Source organism: Protomyctophum bolini (assembly GCF_963924005.1).
Source record: "Protomyctophum bolini genome assembly, chromosome: 1".
In the NCBI taxonomy this organism is placed as follows: Eukaryota; Metazoa; Chordata; class Actinopteri; order Myctophiformes; family Myctophidae; genus Protomyctophum; species Protomyctophum bolini.
This window is the reverse complement of record NC_137862.1, coordinates 43,274,616-43,294,892: the sequence shown is the minus strand read 5'-3', so window position 1 is coordinate 43,294,892 and position 20,277 is coordinate 43,274,616. Positions and strand designations below refer to the sequence as shown.

The following is a 20,277-nucleotide window of genomic DNA, read 5'->3' as shown; positions in this document are numbered from 1 at the left end:
GAAATGAATTGGTGTAGTAGATAAAAATCAATAACAGCTGCTTAATTGTGCGTTACTGCGATGTTGGTCCAGCACATCAATCTACTCCTACTGCGTCCAGTCCCTCAGTATTGCAGCGCAGCCACTCACTCATAAACACACTTGCAGGGATTCGTTTTGAGGGGACATTAACTTGTTGACTATTAACAACCTTGACAAGACTGTAGTGGACAGTTACAGTTTTATGGCTGCTACATGCAGTACAGTAGTGGAAGATTACAGTTTTATGGCTGCTGCATGCAGTACAGTAGTGGAAGATTACAGTTTTATGGGCGCTACATGTATACGAGGAGAGCTGTTCTCAGTCTCCAATAATAATAATAATAATAACTTGGATTTATATAGCGCCTTTCAAGAAACCCAAGGACGCTTTTCAAGACTAAAAACTAAAAACTAAACTAGTTGCCAAAAGCCAGAGTGAACAAATGTCTCTTCAGTGCAGACTTGAAAGAGTTCAATGTAGGAGTCTGGTGGATCTCCAAGGGGAGAGAGTTCCAGAAGGCAGGGGTTGCCACGTAGAAGGCTCTATCGCCGAGAGTCCGCCGTTTTGCGTGGCGGATGGTGAGGAGTTCCATGTCCGAAGACCTCAGGTTCCGCTCAGGGGTGTAGTCTTTGAGGAGGTCAGTCAAGTACTGTGGGGCAAGGGCATGGAGGGGATTTGTAGGTGAGGAGGAGCAGTTTGTAGTGTATGCAGAACTTAACCGGGAGCCAGTGGAGGAGTTTTGCACGTACTGCAATCTGTCAAGGGACTTCTTGGGGAGGCCGAACAGAACACCGTTGCAGTAATCCAGCTGGGAGGAGATGAAAGCATGGAATAGGGTCTCTGGGAGTGAGGGGCGGAGTCTGGAAATGTTTTTGAGGTGGAAGAAGGCAGTTTTAGTGACAGATTTGATGTGGGATTGAAAGGAGAGGGTAGAGTCCAGGATGACACCCAGGTTGCGGACTTCAGGGGATGGAGAGATGGAACAGCCATCCACCTGGAGAAGAAAATGTCCAATCTTCTCAAGTTGCGTCTTGGGACCCATGACCATGAGCTCGTTTTTTTTGCTGTTGAGTTTGAGGAGGTTGGTGAGCAGACTCTTTATGCTCAGTGTGTGTCTTGTCCTTATTGGCTCCTTGTTCTCCTTGGCTTGGAGTCGAGTGTGACAGTTACACTGTGATTTTACACTGTGTCGAGTGTGACAGATACACTGTGATTTTACACTGTGATTTTACACTGTGTCGAGTGTGACAGATACACTGTGATTTTACACCGTGTCGAGTGTGACATATGTGAATCTTCCTCGTCTCTCAGGGACGATAATTATGGGAAGAAAAACATTAAAGGACCTATAACATAAAAATAAACTTTTTCAATTTAGTTTGTGTTTTTTTAGCTTTTCTATCCCCACAAATTTGCAATTTTGAACAATCAGGATTTCTCTTCATATAGGGGCTTTTATGGAAATTGCTCTCAGAAACAGCTCAACTGATCTGATTTCCTCACTCTCTTCAGTCTTCAGTTCCAAATTTGCATTTCCACTTTGTTTACAATGTCCGCCATTGTTGATTTTCCAAGCTGGCATGGCATGAAAACAAGCCTGGGTTTATCTAGCATCAATACTGCTAGATACTGTACATGACTCAATATTAAATAAGTTGCATATCAGCACCCCCACCACCTCAGGACAATGTGGTACTGGACCGCTTGCGTCCACTTTATGATAATCGGTTTCCTCCCCGCTGTAGCCCCATGCAAACACTCACTGTAACCATTGGCTATCATTAGCATTAGTGCACACTGTTTACCTGTTGCCAGAAACGTGTCTGTGAAGTTGCCCGAGGGCCAAGGCTCCAAAAACAGTCAGCGATGCTTTTTGGTGGCTTTTATTGCTCCCAACCTCCAGCTCCAGTGTAGATATTCACAACAGAAAAATCAAACAGCAAAAATAATACTGGCCAAAATACAAAACAAAGAACTCAAAACTACTTAATGTACAACGTAGGAAAAAGGAAAAATAACAAACTACACTAGGCTATGCCCATGGCATGGGCCCTAGCAGCTCTCTCACAGGGCTGTCAGCATGATGCCTGCCCCAGCATAACTGACTAGCTCTGCCTGCAGTCTCCCCTTTATAGGAGAGGATCCTACCACCCACAGAGAAGCAATTAAATATAAACAGTTGATCTACAAGCTCACAATATATCAGCTGAACCTGAATAGGTAACCCCACCCCTAGATGTTCTATTTTAGATTATACATCATATGGGGTTACCTTAATTTCCCCCGATAATAGACATACTTTACACTTGACATTGTGGAACACCCCTACTCCTCAACAGTACTTGGCACCTTCCCCCCTTAAAGCGCCAGCACTGGAAAGGCCATACAAACACTGAGGTTGCAATAAACACAGGTTAATAAACGGAATGTTTTCCCTTGGTGTATCATTTCATTTGTACATCCTGTAAATGCATACATCAACAGTATTGACATTATATGATATGATTATATGGACCTGTCTGCCCCACTAACCACAGTCTGTGTGGTGTGTGCGTGCGTGCAATGTCCTTAATCAGTGTTTGTGTGTATAGGGCACGGGCTGCCCCGTGACAGTGTCGATGCGAAACAAAGTCACAAATGACTTCCGAACTTTGAATGGCTGACGATAGTAGATTCCCGAGTTTTGGAGGTTTGAAAATCCTGCTTTGAACCGAGGTAAATGGAGAGAAGTTGTAACGCTCCATAGCTGGTGGTGACGGAGGCGTCGCATAGCAACCGGATCAATGTTAAAAGCTGCTGTGGGGCTCAACCACTATATAGTATACGGGGGGGGGGGGGGTAACCTGGCTGATAACGTCCCATAGCTGGGGGTACGAATATAATCTTGCAACACATTGAAGATCGGTGTGATTGAACTCTAGTAAACGTGCCGGAATCTAAGAAAGCATCAATTGGGACAAGACGTCTGGAGACCTATAATCCAAAAAGTGCTGTAACAGGACAACAGTGTATAGGGCGTAAGTGCTTAGGGTTAGAGTGCAGCAACTTGCAATGGGCCTACGGTAGATTCGCTACGCCACCAAGATACCCATACAACCTCTCAAAATACTTCCTTAATGTCAACAAAGTTCACACCCACAACACCAGAGGGAGTTCAACAAACTACGTGCAACCCTTACCCAGATTCGGCTCAAACAAGGGATTACATTTATTTCGCTCCTATGCTACTAAAATGTGGAACTCCCTACCAACAGCCATTGAGAAATGTGAATCCATTGACTCCTTCAAAACCGCTCTCAAAGAGCCGTTCCCCCCCCACCCCTTCTTCCCCATACTGTAGGCCCTACATGTTTCTCCCTATTTTTGGTGCACTCACTCCTATCTGTCCTCCTCACTACTTCATAGACTCTCCCGGGGAAGCAGAGAAATCTACGGCGCTCGGTAAGACAAGCCCATATTCCCTCTCATAAATAGCACGTAGTATATGACAAGATAGTAATTGTTGTTTTCTCACCTCACAGGCCGCTCTACTGCATGATGTGTGAAAACCGTTGGGCTCTGAGGCTATGGCACAACCCCCCCCTCCCCCCTAACCCCCCACCAGTGAGCTAATAATAGGAATATGTTAAACTCACCTGTTGTCTGAGGAGAGATCCCGGCATGTACCCTACGTATCGGTAGACGCTCCTCCTGCTCCCTGTAAGAAAGAGACTGTTATTTTGAGTTGATTAGAACACTCCTAATTTGGCAATATTGCAGAAGAAATTTGAGTTAATCGAAGGGAAGGAAATCCCTGAAACTAAACCCACTTACCTCACCCGGTCCTCCGCTGGTCCTCCGCTGGTCCGCAATGCACTTACCGTTGTCTGCACCATTTCTGTGAATAAAAACCGTGCCAGAGTTGGCCAAATGTGAAACTGCCTCCTGTGTGTCCTTGGCGTGAGAACAGCGCCCCCCACAATATGATGAATTCCAGTTGTAAACAAGTCTCAGTGCTCGTTCACAAAGTAGCAGTTTTTGTATTGACCTGTGCTTTTGATTGAAATGTACCCATTCTGCATACTGTGAAATAATGAAATGTACACATTCTACATACTGTGAAATGAAAAACAAAACGTTTCGAACACACCTATAGTACAATACAAGCATAGTTGTAGGGAAAAAAGTAAAGCTATACTTATTGTGTTTTGTCAGTGCAGTGTGTATTTTGGCATTTTTTCTTCGTTTGAATCAGTCTATCCAACAGTCTCTCTTCATCTTTTCGGCGTGTTTGAAATGTGTGAATCAGTTAACCCATTTAGGACTGAGACCAGATTCTACAAATATCTTCTAAATCAAGGCAGTTTTCTGTTTCTATGTCAGTGGTTCTCAAAGAATTTCACATCAAGGACCACAAAAAATATATGAAATTGGCCGCCGACCCCCATCTGAAAATATCTTGTTCCAGGGACCCCCGCCAGAAGCAAAGATTTGTGCCACATTTTCATGATTTTTCAAAAATAGCAGATCTACAAGCTCGTAGTGCTATTATTCAACAGCTAAAGTACAACATAATGTTTAAAACACCAAAAGGGGTTCCCGTCCTGAATTGTTTAAAATATCGATACCACATTACTCCCGTGGAGAATTGTCCCTACCGAGGCGGCGATAGAACCGGTTGAAAACAGAATCAATCTTTGCTGTTGCAATATTTCAGCCACAGCTCCTCCTCGCTGGAATCAATGAATCTTGACTTATTTTCTCTCTCTTTTGTAATCTTTTTCCTTTTTAAATTGCTGAGCTCCAAAACACACTGGTCTTTCCCTGGTCTTCTCCTTCTATGGAGCGAGGTTAGAAGAAAGCACACATTGTGAGCTGGTAGATCTGCTATTTATATTTAAAAAAATATTATTATACATTTGAAAACTTGCCCCTTGCCATTTTCAACTGCCCCTAAGCCATTTCATCCTGGATAATACATACCCAGCCGATCGCTTGCGCTAGTAATAATGATAATATATATATATTTATTTTTCAGACTCCAGAGTCGCTGAACCCCACCCACCTGGAGTACTGGATGGAGGACGTGTACACGCCGGGCTACGATTCGCTGCTCAAGAGGAAGGAGGCGGAGTTCCGCCGGACCAAGGCGTGCAAGATCGGAGCGCTGATTGCGGCGGCGACGTGCACCGTGATCCTCGTCATCGTCGTGCCCATATGCACCATGAAGTCATGATGATGTCATAGTGACATCACCACCATACGCACCATGAAGTCATGATGATGTCATAGTGACATCACCACCATACGCACCATGAAGTCATGATGATGTCATAGTGACATCACCACCATACGCACCATGAAGTCTTGATGATTTCATTGTGACATCACCACCATACGCACCATGAAGTAATGATGATGTCATAGTGACATCACCACCATACGCACCATGAAGTCATGATGTCATAGTGACATCACGACCATACACACCATGAAGTCATGATGTCATAGTGGCATCATGACCATAAGCACCATTAAGTCATGATGATGTCATAGTGACATCACGACTATATGTGTCATGAGAGAACCATACTCACCATGAAGTCATGAGTGATTGTTGTACTACCAGACTCCAGCGACCACGTAGGATGCAGCCACACTGTCGCGGCAGAAAGCGCAGAGAGCAGGCATCTCTTCCTGTTTTTTTAATGACGGTAGTGCGAGGTTTCAACTTGAAGCGTTGGCAAAAAAAACAAGGGAAACGCTTTGCCGACGCTGCAAGTTGAAGCCACGTGCGAGCGAACTTCATTTCTATCCACCAGCTGTTTTAAAAAAAAACAGGAAGAGTCGCCTGGACTAGGCGTGTTCTTGACGCCTCTCGTTACGATTCTCGATACGATTTCTGCAAGTACGGATACTACGTGATCTGATCTCACAGCTTTTGCTCCATCGTCTGACTTAATGGATACACGATTGTGTGTCCAACCCTTGGAGCGGGGTGGAACAGTTTACCCTTGGAGCGGGGTGGAACAGTTTCTGACAATTTTAAAGGTTTCATGACACCCAATGTTTTCTGGCCTCAATTATACCCCCCAAACCCCCCCCACCCCCACCCCCACAGGACAGGCGGAGCAGAGGCGATGATTGACGGGCGAAATCTCTCAACAGCGACACTTGCAGGCAAATCGTTCTTTTTCCAGGCCGGAGAGAGAGAGAGAGAGAGAGAGAGAGAGAGGGAGAGACCTGCCAGGACTCACTGGAGTGGATCTTTCAGTTGTCTGAAGGACCACAATAAAGACTTTTAATGTTTTGTAAATGCTTCGTGTCATCACGAGACCTTTAGGAGTTGAATGTTGCCATTCAGAAGTTTTCTTCTTTATTTTTATTTTGTGTTTCCAGTGGGGTCTATTATACTTCTGGTGGTTATGTTGGGTGTATTCATGGTTATAGTGTACAATATAAATTAATTCAGAAAGTACAAAATAATGTATATCTATCGTTTTGAAATTATAGTCTATATAGTATATTGTATTGTTATAAAATGTTGAGAATCATTTGATTTTTCTTAACTGTTATAACGTAAACAGTAAATGGTTGACAACTGGTTTACTTATTTTCTAGACAGTTTAATGATATTTTTTAATTTTTTTGTATAATTACTGTACAATGTATTTTGATGAAGTTATTTTTTGATGAATTATCTGGTCGAATGTCAGTTAAAACTGGGATTTATCTTTTATCATTATCGAAAGTTTCAAGTATAAAGGGACCTGTGCAACACATCTTTTTCTAAATAGAAATATATACATGAACTTTAGTTGAAATAGTGAAATGCCGGTAGATTGCAAGAAACAAAACAATTGAAGCTGAATGTATTGATGTTATTCATGATTTATGATATTATGATTATTTTTGTTTAGCAGCTCTAGTCTCACATAGTCAGACAAGTATTCCACAATCTCCGAATGCTAGTGTAGACTCTGGAACTACACCTCCTGAATGTTATATAGAGTCTGGAACTACACCTCCTGGATGTTAAGGTCTGGAACTACACCTCCTGAATGTTATATAGAGTCTGGAACTACACCTCCTGGATGTTAAGGTCTGGAACTACACCTCCTGGATGTTATATAGAGTCTGGAACTACACCTCCTGAATGCTATAGAGAATCTGGAACTACACCTCCTGAATGCTATATAGAGTCTGGAACTACACCTCCTGAATGTTATATAGAGTCTGGAACTGGTCTCCTGAATGTTATATATAGAGTCTGGAACTACACCTCCCAAAAGAGTAATCTCTTTGTCATTTCTGTTGACAAAAATATATTTTAAAATATGATTTATATTTATATTAGGATGAATTTGTGCGACTGTAAAGATGAAACGGAAGTGGGGAGGAGGCTTCACTTCCGTTTTATATTTTACTCATGATAGAACTTCCGTTGCTCCAGACTGTATGACGGAAGCATGTATATTTTACTCATGATCAGAGCTTCCGTTGCTCCAGACTGTATGACGGAAGAATTTATATTTGACTCATGATCAGAGTTCCGTTGCTCCAGACCGTATGACGGAAGCATTTATATTTTACTCATGATCAGAGCTTCCGTTGCTCCAGACTGTATGACGGAAGCATTTATATTTGACTCATGATCAGAGCTTCCGTTGCTCCAGACTGTATGACGGAAGCATTTATACTTTACTCATGATCAGAGCTTCCGTTGCTCCAGACTGTATGATGGAAGCATTTTGAACATTGCGAGGCAGCGGTCTGGCCATGTGAGACTAGAGCAGCTCTGACTTGAATGTTACCGCCCTCCCATTTTCTCCTGAACCAGCCATGATACATACCTGCTGCTGCTTTCTCCCTGAAATAGAGGTTGTGATCTCTGACTTGTTGTGTTTGTTGATTGGCAAATTATACTTGAAGGGGGACGGGGGACGGGGGGACTCAGCACTGTTGATCTGTGGTGGAAAGTAACTAAGTCCTTTTACTTAAATACAATTTTGAGGTATTTCTACTTTACTGGAGTATTAGTTTTACTGCTACTCCACTACATCTCAGAGGTAAATATTGTACTTTTACTACACTGCATTTATTTGAAAACTTTTGTTATAATAGTTACTTTGATTATTATTTCAAAACATATATTAAACACATCCTTATATACGTACATGTTGACCATTTGAAAATAGCAGATCACAATGCGTTGCGATGCGTTGCGACGCATTGTGAGCTTCTAGATCGGCTATTTTCTAAATATTTGTATACATTTGAAAACTTTAAATGGCAGTCAAATGGGCCAATGAAATAAACAGTAATATAGTGACATCACACTATCAGCCCCTCCCCTAACCCCTCCCCCTTTATCATACAACTACAGCTGTGGGTGCGGCTTCAGTTCAGGTGGATCACCACCACCCACCAGGCTAACCAGGCATAATTCATTAACTGGTGGGCGTGTCCACATAAAAGCATGATTTTAACAAATACTGTACACTTTTTGGAAAAAGTTCTTCCTCCTTATATTATAATAATACCTGATGATCATGTTTTAGGGTGGACAAAAATCGTGGCACAAAAATATTTGAGTACTTTTTACACCATGGACTGCTATTGATCGACGGGGTCAGCCTGACATGCGTGAGTGGGTGCGTGCTAGGATGTTCAACAGTGACACTTGGAGGTATAAACAAACATTATAACGCTATTTTGACCGTGCTCGGACAGACACGTACAGGCAGGACACATAGCTACGTGGCTGCACTAGTCAAAAAAAAAGAAAAAAAGCCCCCACCGGGAGGACATACTGTTGTATCCTACTACTGGCTCACCTGCCAGTGAGGAGCCCCCACCGGGAGGACATACTGTTGTATCCTATACTGACTCACCTGCCAGTGAGGAGCCCTCACCAGGAGGACGTACTGTTGTTTCCTACTGACTCACCTGCCAGTGAGGATTCCTCACCGGGAGGACGTACTGATGTATCCTACTGACTCACCTGACAGTGAGGAGCCCCCACCGGGAGGACATACTGTTGTTTCCTACTGACTCACCTGCCAGTGACGAGCCCCCACCGGGAGGACATAGAGCCTTCGTCCCCCGTCCCCCCAGGAGTTACGCGCAATGACCAGTATCAACATTCATTAGGCATTGGTCTGTTATAGACCTGATCGGTCATTATTACAGAATAACACACCGCCGAATGCAACGACTGACCAATCATAATCAAGCATTCCACCAAGCCGTGTAATTAAATGGTTTAATTAATTAGGACATACAAAGCTACGACATCAAACCAATGAATGTCTCTGTAGTGTTTTTTTATGAATGAAGTTAATTCCTCATTAAGGGACTCATGAAATCATCCGTACTGTGCTCTAAGGTTGATTCTTCATTCTAAAAGGAGGACTGCCTTAAAATAGACTGGAGAACTAGGCTAAATGCATTGCTTTTCAGGCCAGCCAGCCGTGATGTATACTTTAGGTTTGCTGAAACACACTTCACACGCTGGCTGCCAGTGCCGAATCAACCCCTTCGAGGGCCCTGGAGCGATACACCAAATCAAAAGGCCCCGTGCACGTGCGCTTCATGTGCGCGTAACACAATCAAAAACGGCACTTCTTGCGTTTGTGCGGCCAGTGAATAAACGCAGTGCCCTCCCACCGAGAGGAGACTCCTCCCACCGGGAGGAGACTCCTCCCACCAGGAGGAGACGCAGACTTTCTGGACGTTCTGGTTAAGAAACTGTTGGACGACCAAAAACACTAGCAGGTGTTCCTGTGCTGCGTTACATTGAAATTACTTGAATGAATGCGGTTTTGACGGAAGCAACAGCTGTAACTATGGAGCACAGGGCCATGCAAGCTGCGGTCCCTGGAGCACAGGGCCCGCAAGGTCCCAGGTAAATTCCATTGTTAATCCGGGCCTGCATGCTGCCCAATGTTCCTGCTAGCCTACTTATGTTGACAACTTAAAGTAGGACACAGAAGAGAAACCACAGCAAGTGAAGTGAAGTGACTGCTGTAGACAAGTGTTTTATTTTATTTTTAATGCTGGATTGCGTTTCGGCCAGTGTTCTTGACAGAAAATTGTGATGTAGTAAGGTAAATCTATATAGTCTTTTTTTTGTCTAGTTTTAGTTGACTAAATACCACAAGTTTTGGCAACAATAAGCCTTCTTCAGGGTGCGAGCACATAAAATGACTCCACTAGTACCTCCCTAACTTTTTAGTCAAATTTTTGTTTACAAAATCGTCAATATATTTAGTCATAGTTTTAGTCATCATAGCTTAGTCATAGCTTTTTAGTCGACGGAAACTAAAAAGTTAAGTGTTTTGGAATGCTGTATTGCGTTTCAGGCTTCGGCTATTTTTGTTTACTATGCTGAAATCTTACATGTCTGGATGGATGCTCCAGCCTGCAGGTACATGTCTGCATGGATGCTCCAGCCTGCAGGTACATGTCTGCATGGATGCTCCAGCCTCCAGGTACATGTCTGCATGGATGCTCCAGCCTGCAGGTACATGTCTGGATGGATGCTCCAGCCTGCAGGTACATGTCTGGATGGATGCTCCAGCCTGCAGGTACATGTCTGGATGGATGCTCCAGAGTCCAGGAGGTACATGTCTGCATGGATGCTCCAGAGTCCAGGTAGCCTATACATGTCTGCATGGATGCTCCAGAGTCCAGGTAGCCTACATGTCTGCATGGATGCTCCAGAGTCCAGGTAGCCTATACATGTCTGCATGGATGCTCCAGAGTCCAGGTAGCCTACATGTCTGCATGGATGCTCCAGAGTCCAGGTAGCCTACATGTCTGCATGAATGCTCCAGAGTCCAGGTAGCCTACATGTCTGCATGGATGCTCCAGAGTCCAGGTAGCCTACATGTCTGCATGGATGCTCCAGAGTCCAGGTAGCCTACATGTCTGCATGGATGCTCCAGAGTCCAGGTAGCCTACATGTCTGCATGGATGCTCCAGAGTCCAGGTAGCCTCCATGTCTGCATGGATGCTCCAGCCTCCAGCATCTTTGCCAATTAAGCCACAACTACGACAGAACTGCTCCGAATTCCTTTTTGCCTTTCAATCATGCATTTCCAACGAGATTGACAGAACCTCTTTTCTCACACCGAAAAGGCAATCACGAAACCCACTTATCACCTCCTCCTCCTCCTCCTCCGGAAAGAAAGGGCTTCTCTCAATCTCTATCTCTACTCTCTCCCTCTCTCACACGCTGGCTGCCAGTGCCAAATCAACCCCTTCGAGGGCCCTGGAGCAATACACCAAATCAAAAGGCCCCGTGCACGAGTGCTTCACGTGCGCGTAACAAAATCAAGGACGGCACTTCTTGCGTTTGTGAGGCCAGTGATTGAACACAGTGCCCTCCCACCGTCCTCTCACCGAGAGGAGACTCCTCTCAATTTACAGGAAACCGGTGGGTGGAAATCCGTGTTGATTTTGACAGAACATTGTTTAGAAAAAAAAATGTAGTCTTACGTATCTTATCTCTCTCTCTCTCTCTTTTTACCGCACTGTTTTGTAACACGTGTTTCACACAGTGCCATTTGACACGGGGAGAACACGTAAACTCCACACAGAAAGGCCCTTTCACCAACCCCATACCCATGGTATGGACACTGATGTGAACTCCACACAGAAAGGCCCTTTCACCAACCCCACCCAGGGTATGGACACTGATGTAAACTCCACACAGAAAGGCCCTTTCACCAACCCCACCCAGGGTATGGACACTGATGTAAACTCCACACAGAAAGGCCCTTTCACCAACCCCACCCAGGGTATGGACACTGATGTAAACTCCACACAGAAAGGCCCTTTCACCAACCCCACCCAGGGTATGGACACTCAAAGTCAAAGTCACTTTGATTTTGACTTTGTGCATAATGTGGTTAACCACCATTTTCACATTATTCCAGAGACATTTCAACACGCTGTAAACCAAAAAAACTGGAGCGATGTTTAGTCTAACAAGCAACATTGAAGACATCGTTTAGAGGTCTGTTTTTTCTTTTTCTTTTTTTTAAATAAGAAAATAGCGTAGATGACTGTGTGACCATAGCACTTAAAGTGTCTGTCATTACGATGGATGTTAGTGTTCTATTGTCTTGCCATAGTCCATTAGGCTCGTTAATGTTATAATTGTCCATTAAGCTCGTTAAAGTTTTAACCCATTCAGGACGGGAACCCCTTTTGGTGTTTTAAGTATTATGTTATACTTTAGCTATATTGAAAAATCATAAAAAAGTGGCGCAAATTCTCAAAGAATATATATTCTTTCAGAGCAGACATTTTTAATTCAAATCTTTGCTTCTGGGGGGGGGGGGGAGACACAACATATTTTCAGATGGGGGTCTGCCAAATACATATATTTTTGGGGGTCCTTGACATGAAAATGTTTGAGAACGACTGACAGAAACAGGATTTAGAAGGCATGTATAATCGTCCTCAGGTCTAAATGGGTTAATTGCCCAGCCATTAACTTCAGTAATGAGACGTCACCAGAAGTGCTTCCTTAACTTTTTTTGCTCGAGACCCAAAAGAGAAATGTCTCCCCAGGACCCTCCCTGGGACCCTGCATTAAGTTGAGATGAAGAAAATGCCAGCACTCATTGTGTCATTTTACATGATTTTATTTACCTCTGAGACTGAGACGCGTTTCGGCCTGTTTGGCCTTCCTCAGCGTTTGTGACAAGACAACAGGAAGTGTGGTATTTATGCATGAGTATGAGATAATCAACAGTAATTGAACACAGGTGTCAACCGTCATCTTACACAGTATCAATAAGAAGTCTCTATTTATGGTATACCAAGACAGGATAAATATCATGTAAGCACAGTAGAATAAATAGTAACATAAGAATAATGAAGTGTACATTACACTAATTCTTTAAAACATTTGTTTTCTAATGACATTTCTTTAATGTAATGTATTCTTTCAAAAAATCTTATTTATTTATTTATTTAAATAGTTTTGCTTCTTTACAAAATAGTAATGAAAAAGAAAATGTAGGAAACAAAATAATTACCATTCCCTGCCGTGATAATTAGATAGGGAGGGGGGTTGAAATAGACACTAATGCTTTCTACGGTGTGATTTGGGGCCTTAAGGATGAATATAAAATGAATATCAACATCCTAATACTGTCCAATCTTTAGATAGGGAGGGGGTGAAATAAGGACTGGCAGTTTCTGCAGTCAAAACATGACTCCCCAGTCAAAAAGGCTATGTGTATAAAATAGACACTATAGTGCTTTAGGGTGTGATTTGGGGCCCTAAAGATTAATGCAAAATCAATAAACATCTTGATACTGTCCAATACTTTAGTTATGACAGGCAGTTGCTGCTGTCAAAATATGGCTCCCCAGTCAAAATACACTTTTTGTTTGAGATAGACACTAATGCTTTCTAAGGTAGGATGTGGGATTAAGGATGAACATCCTAATACGGTCCAACAATTAGATAGGGAGGGGGTGCAAATTATGACAGGCAGTTACTATGTATAGCATTTAAGCTGCCCTGAGAGCAGCATGCAAAAGCTGCCCGCAGAGCAGCAAATGAACATTGCACAGTGGCGTACGTTCCCCATTTACTCGCTAACCATAAAGTTAGTCTGCGACTACCGAAGCAATTCCAATCCTGTGGGCTGAGGTCTACTGGTGGGCCGTCTTGAGGATATCACAAATAATTGACAAAACAAAAGATTTTAATTATAATATAACATTACATTAAAATAAATCTATTGATTGATCATTCTAATGAACATGCTCTGAAAAAACATGCATTGAATTTGAATTTCAAGTGGATCCTGATCCAGAAAAGAAAAACATCCTGATAGTTTTCAGATTCTACAAATGTCTTCTATGTTAGTGGTTCTCAAACTATTTCATGTAAAAAAGCTAAATGCAGTATTTTAAACATAAAGGCCTTGATGTTTAGATGCAGCAAAAAGAAGAAGCAGCCATCTGGAACAGGACAGGACAGCTAACCTTGGCTGCTGCTCACCTCGCTCTCTGAAGGACCACAGAAATAATGTGCACGCCACTAATCTCATACATTCTGAGGTGTGTGCAGAAATGCAGTGGTGGAAAGTCGAAGTACATTTACTCATTAAGTACTGTACTTAAGTCATTTTGAGATATTTGTACTTTACTTGAGTATTTCTAATTTCCAATACTTTTACTTCTACTCACTACAGGAAAATATTGTACTTTTACTCCATTACATGTATATGAAAACTTTAGTTACTGGCTAGTTTGGAGATTTAAATTTTGATTACAAAACATACATTAACCACTTCAACCATTCATTTCGGCCTTTTGAAAATAGCGGATCTACAATTAAGCTCACAATGTGTCGCGATGCGACGCATTGTGAGCTTGCAGATCCACTATTTTCAAAAGATTGTGTACACATTCTGAACACATTCTGCAATATGAGTAGGCTACTTTTACTTTTAGCACTTTAAGTGCATTTTGATGCCGATGCTTCTGTACTTTTACTTGAGTACATTTTGAATACGGGACTTCTACTTCTACATTGCAGTATTTATACTTTTACTTTAAGTAAAACATTTGAGAACTATGTCCACCACTGCTGAAATGAGCCATCTGTCCAAACTGCAGGGATGGGAAACACAACTCAAACAACACAATGTATACTCAAAATACAAAAAACGGCAAGAAACTAAGGATATAATAATAATAACTCAAATCCATAGCGCTAGACCATAATATGGACATGACATCATCAACTTGTGACAGGAGCAGCTCCTATTCACAAAACGAATGACTAAATATAGCTGCAAGCAGCGATAAGGCGGGACCAAGACAGAAGACAATACGCAATAAAAACAAATAAGAATCATGGGCTGAGTTGTCGATACCTGGATTTGAACACACAACCTTGTGGTCTAAAGGTGAGAGCTCAACCAACTGAGCTATCTGGACACAGTCAGTTGTTTCATTGTAAACAGTATCATTCAGTGTTTATGTTTTGGGCATGTTATCCATTTCTACAGTGTGTTTGATGTTCATGTTTTCACGTACAAACTTCTCTTCAACCGGGATATTACAACCGGATAGATTACTGTCTGTTGTAGATTAGCAAAAGACGGGGTTTCACTATAGCTGGATTAATTATAGCAAATCTTGCAATGCTGTTTCCACTACTCCGTGCATGCTCTCTCTGCACGGAGGGCACGCTGTCACTAGCCTGCTCCACTCTGGAGATTAGCTATCGGACAGCGGCCGGGGAATGAAGTCCTCGGGATGCCTTTATGCCGTCTGGCAGGAGCGAGGTGCGAGGCGGGCGACCAATGGCGGAGCGTCGGGAAAGCTCCCCACCAATGGCTGCGCTGACGGATCTGAAGGGAGGGAATAGGCAACGGGGCGCGCGCTGCGCACACCAATAGGCCTACAGCCTATAGGTAACAAGAACTATGAAATTATCTTTTTGTTTGCACTGTGGAATTGTACGTTTTAAAGAGGAATGGGAGGCTCTGAAGCCGTACGTGCCTATTGCTTCTTTTAATTTAATTGAACCCAATAAAAGTGACACCCTGCTGCCTTGTTCTCAAAGAGTGTTACTGTGCACAGTGCACATGGACACGCACGCATGCACACGCAAACTCTCTCTCTCACACACACACACACACACACACACACACACACACACACACACGTCTCTCTCCGTGATAATCGATGATGGGACATTAAACTTTCCCAGAAAACGTCTCTCTCTCTCTCTCTCTCTACTCTCTCCATCTCCCTGTAAAAGGTAATGTTCAATTTAAATGCAGCGTGCAACGTTATATCTCTGCAATGCATGCTGGGAATTCTACTGACGTTCCTCTACTCCAGGGGTTCTCAACCTGTGGGCCTGGACCCCCACATGATTTTGAAGGAGGGGAGGGGGTTCCCAGATGACAGGAAAATGACAATTTACCACCAATGACCATTAAGGTCTCTGCAGACTGCTGCCGTTTTTCAGATAAACGGCAAAAAGAAACGCTGACAAAAACCTGAAAAATGCATCAGTCTGCAACGACCTTCACTGCATCAAAGGAGATCAACAAACTACTCTATAAAAACTGGTCAAACATTTTGTCACATAATATAAGAAGAGGAAAAACATTTAGAAAATAGATGATCTACAAGCGTGCACGCCTCACAATGAGAGGCACTGTTGTGACAACTTGTGAGCTTGTAGATCACAATATTTATCTGTGCATGGAAACTATAGGTAAATGTAATGCCTCAACTCCTACAATTATGGGGGGACGGTGGCACAGTCGGTAGCACCTAGAAAGTCCTGGGCTCAATTTCCACTGGGGACGCCGGGGGCGCGCCCACACCCCTGCGCCACTAGCGCCCACACCCGAGGTGGGGCATGCATGATGTGTGTGTCTGTCCGTCCGAGCACGGAAATAGCAATACTTCCGTGCTTTTACTCAAGTCAGGTTTGAATTCAGGACTTTTAGAGCATTATTTCTACATTGCAGAGTATTGATACTTAAAAGTAAGAAATGTACATGATGGAAAAGGTTGTGACCTTTCTCAATCATTAAGACGTGGTGCTCGTGCATGATGTCATCAGACTGCACAATATAGAAATCCCTCATTTTTCACTAGCCTCCCTATAGAAGACCGTCTTTATCCTCTACAGCCTCCCTAAAGAACAGTTCTTTATCCAAAGCTGCAGCTTTCAATCACGGGGATTAAAATGGATTTCTGTGTCCTTGAGATAGATATTTTCATGTCTCCTAGTCCTCGTCCTGTATTGTATGTAATTGATACTTAAGCCTGTTTTGCCTTGTCGGACTGCACAATAAAGAAGTCTGTCTGTCTGCCTGTCTGTCTTGGAGCACACTTAAATCCTCACGGTCACGGTCATTTAATTCAACTCATGGTATAATTGCCTCCCTGCTTGGCACTCAGCATCAAGGCTCGGATTGGAGGGGTAAAGCCCCTGAGACATAGCAGCATGGCCATGGGGTGTACTTGTAGAACAAGCTGCCTTGATCACGCTACAGAAACGCACGCAGACAATTTGTTTATTTTTGGACCACAATCCACAAACGAGACGATTCTAAAATGACCCATAGAGACATTGAGTGTTTTGATCGACTGTTTGTAATCCCAAACACTGCCTGCATGCATGAATGACAGAATAATTCCACATAATAGTCTAGCCTATAGCTAAATGCCTAGTGCCTAAAAAGGTCACAAAAAAGGCAAGACATTTTTTCAGCCATAACTTTGTCAAAACTAGTCAAATTTGCTTCAGACAAAATGTTCTTTCTATAATCTAACCATTTACCAAACATCATCAACAAAATGGGAATGCGATCACTATGGTTTTGTATTTTCTATAAACACCATTGAACATGAGCAGGTTAATCTAAGGGTCACAGTTGTCCTGTTTAATGGCGTGGTTTGTTGTTTGCTGCGTTTCCTCCATCAATGATCATCCTTACACCTACACCTGATTCCATTTGTCTAATTTGGCTAATCTTTCTGTTAGCAGGATATATCTACATGTACGAAATGTACTACAAACATTATTTGCAACTGAGACAAGGAAGAACTATGATTATTGTTTCACACTGTTTGGCCAAAAGGGATGGGTAAGGCTTCTCATAAGATATCCAAATGAGTTTCAAGCCAACTCAAAAAGCAGATCTCAACAAGTCGACTCAATAAGCAGATCTCAACAAGCCGACTCAATAAGCAGATCTCAACAAGCCAACAAGCCCAATTTCCCACTTTGAGGCAAGGTGAGTATCAAGTACAGTATCAAGATGCATCTGTCAGATCTTTCATAATTATTCCATTCTGATTGGCGACTATTGGCTACCCAATAGCAAAGCAATTAAAGAATGCCACAAATCATGAAGCGATCTGCCTCGCATTTGAATCACACGTCGAGGGACCTCTAATTTGGCACGGCACCAAAGCGCTCACATTAGCAGGGTTATTGTACAGGGAACAAATTAATTTCTGCTGCACTCGCAACGAGGGAACTCTCTAGAGGCTAATTAAGGCTTTGTCACATGATGGCGTTGCTCTCTTCAGGCTGAATTACTTACTGTGCTGTTAGTCTAAAGTTTTTAAGTTCCACTACAACAACATTGTGGGACAAAGTATAAATATTAGAGGCTTTGATCTCTGGCCAGAGGATCAGACAGTTTGTGGGATCTCTCTCTCTCTCTCTCTCTCTCTCTCCTTGCCTGCCACCTCCACAGTAAAGCTCAGATGTTTTCCCCATGATTTTTAAAGGGGGTCATCGACATCAATGTCTGTCTGTACATGTCTGTACTTGGTCTTGTCCGTGGGAACATTTTCATTTAATTTTTTATGCACCGTTATAATGTTCTTATTTTGATCACAGGACCCATTTACTGAATGTCAAGTCTGTCCAGTTTTTCTTCAGAATATATGTGACACTTATTTACTACGACACTATGTAGGCTACTATCAAACTAGTGGTTCTGAACTGTTTTATTTGCATAACTCTCAGAGTTATGCAAATAAGACCATACCAAAGCACTCAAATACAGAATGTATTTTTTTGAGTGGTGCAACCACTCCCTTACGGTGTGTGGGTGCCTGGGTGGGTGGGTGCGCAACCTAACACACACACAAACACACACACATATTAACCATATATATGATGATTTCAGGTGTGCCAGTACAGTGACAGTACAGTAGAGGGACCCCCACACGGTCATTTCTTAAACACTGCGTCAGAATCTGCATCAGATTTCTTTCAGTGTGTAAATTATTTAGCTGATGTTAAGTTTCATCTCATCACTATTTTCTCACATTTCAAATCTTAACCACTGGAATTCAGATCACAATGTGAATTAAAATCCTACATTTGAATGAATACTAGGGGCTGTATCTTGCGTGTCTTAAGTACCTGGTCTTATTCCCTAACTTGAGTAAACTAAAGACCTGGAGGCGTGATCAATGCCATTTGGCTATTCTGAGTGGCCAAAGAGCATTGATCACGCCTCCAGGTCTTTAGTTTACTCAAGTTAGGGAATAAAAGGGATAAAAGGTTGACGATACGATACATGGACGATATTGTTTCATTATGGTGATACGATACGATTCAATTATTTGAGCAACTATTTAGCAAATATATTAAATATGTGAGAAACTTGTGGATAGTGCAGGTTTTTTTAAGGGAAATATGTATTATTATGGATATAAATAAGTAAACACAGTGATTCTCTGGCAAAGAGATGGATATTGTATTTGAACACATTATGGACAAACCCACGCCTTGACATGAACACAGAGAATACACACGTATCGATAGCGATATGGAATGGAAAAGTAATTAAACCATCGTTTTCCTTTTTCTTCTTACAATTGTTAAATACTATGCACAAGTACTACTTAGTATTGATTTGATTGATTCTTTCCATTGCAAAACAATACAATATTTTCTGTTTACATATCAATAACATTTATTCTTAAATTAAATTAGAGTTACACCCCCTAATCTATACATATAATTATAGCCTAACATTCTAGTTCTTATACATCCTGATCTCCTTTTCTTTTTTTTTTTATAATATTTGTTTTATTCGGAAAGTGCAGTATAATTGTACATATAGCATTTCTACAAACGATATAAGAGCAGTTCCCAAGATTTTCTTCTTTTCATTTTTTTCCCCACCCCTCTTCCCTCCCTCATCCCCCCTCCATGTGGCAACATCTCCAATGTCTCTGTATAGTATAGTCCTTTTTCTATATAAGACATCGAGTCCACACTCAAACAGAGACAGGCACGGCAGTAACACTTCAGGTGGTACATTTCAGGAGGACAAAGAAAAAAAGAAAGAGTGGGCGGAAAAAGACATAAGAAACAAAAAACAACAACAACTAAAGTATATACATTTATGCTGAGGGGGACAAAAACAATATAGCTTTGGTCTTCGACCACGAGAAGAGGAGAGGTGTCTTATACATTTTATATTTATACAATCATACAGCAGGCAATGAACCAGTGAGATTACACGAAGTCCGCTCTCAGGGGGGCAATATGCACAATCCAGTTGTTCCAAATTTGGTAGAAATTGTCTAATCTAGTTCTTAACATGTATGTTAATTTTTCCATTTTGAAGATATCTAGGACTATTCCATGCCAATCGTCCATTGTGGGTGTGATTGGGGATAGCCATCTTCTTGTTATTGACTTTTTGCTGGCTGCCAAGAGAACCTGCAGTAGCTTTGTGTAT

General features: G+C 42.3%; 1 protein-coding gene across 1 annotated transcript in view; it reads left to right on the top strand.

Moving 5' to 3' along the window:
- minar1 (membrane integral NOTCH2 associated receptor 1) overlaps positions 1–5,237 on the top strand; it is a gene marked incomplete at both ends in the record, with an annotated part of 28,309 nt that extends 23,072 nt beyond the window's left edge. The window contains 1 exon segment of the mRNA XM_080770768.1: positions 5,040–5,237. Within this exon segment, the coding sequence (XP_080626894.1) occupies positions 5,040–5,237 (198 nt within the window).
- Positions 5,238–20,277: the final 15,040 nt, after the last annotated feature.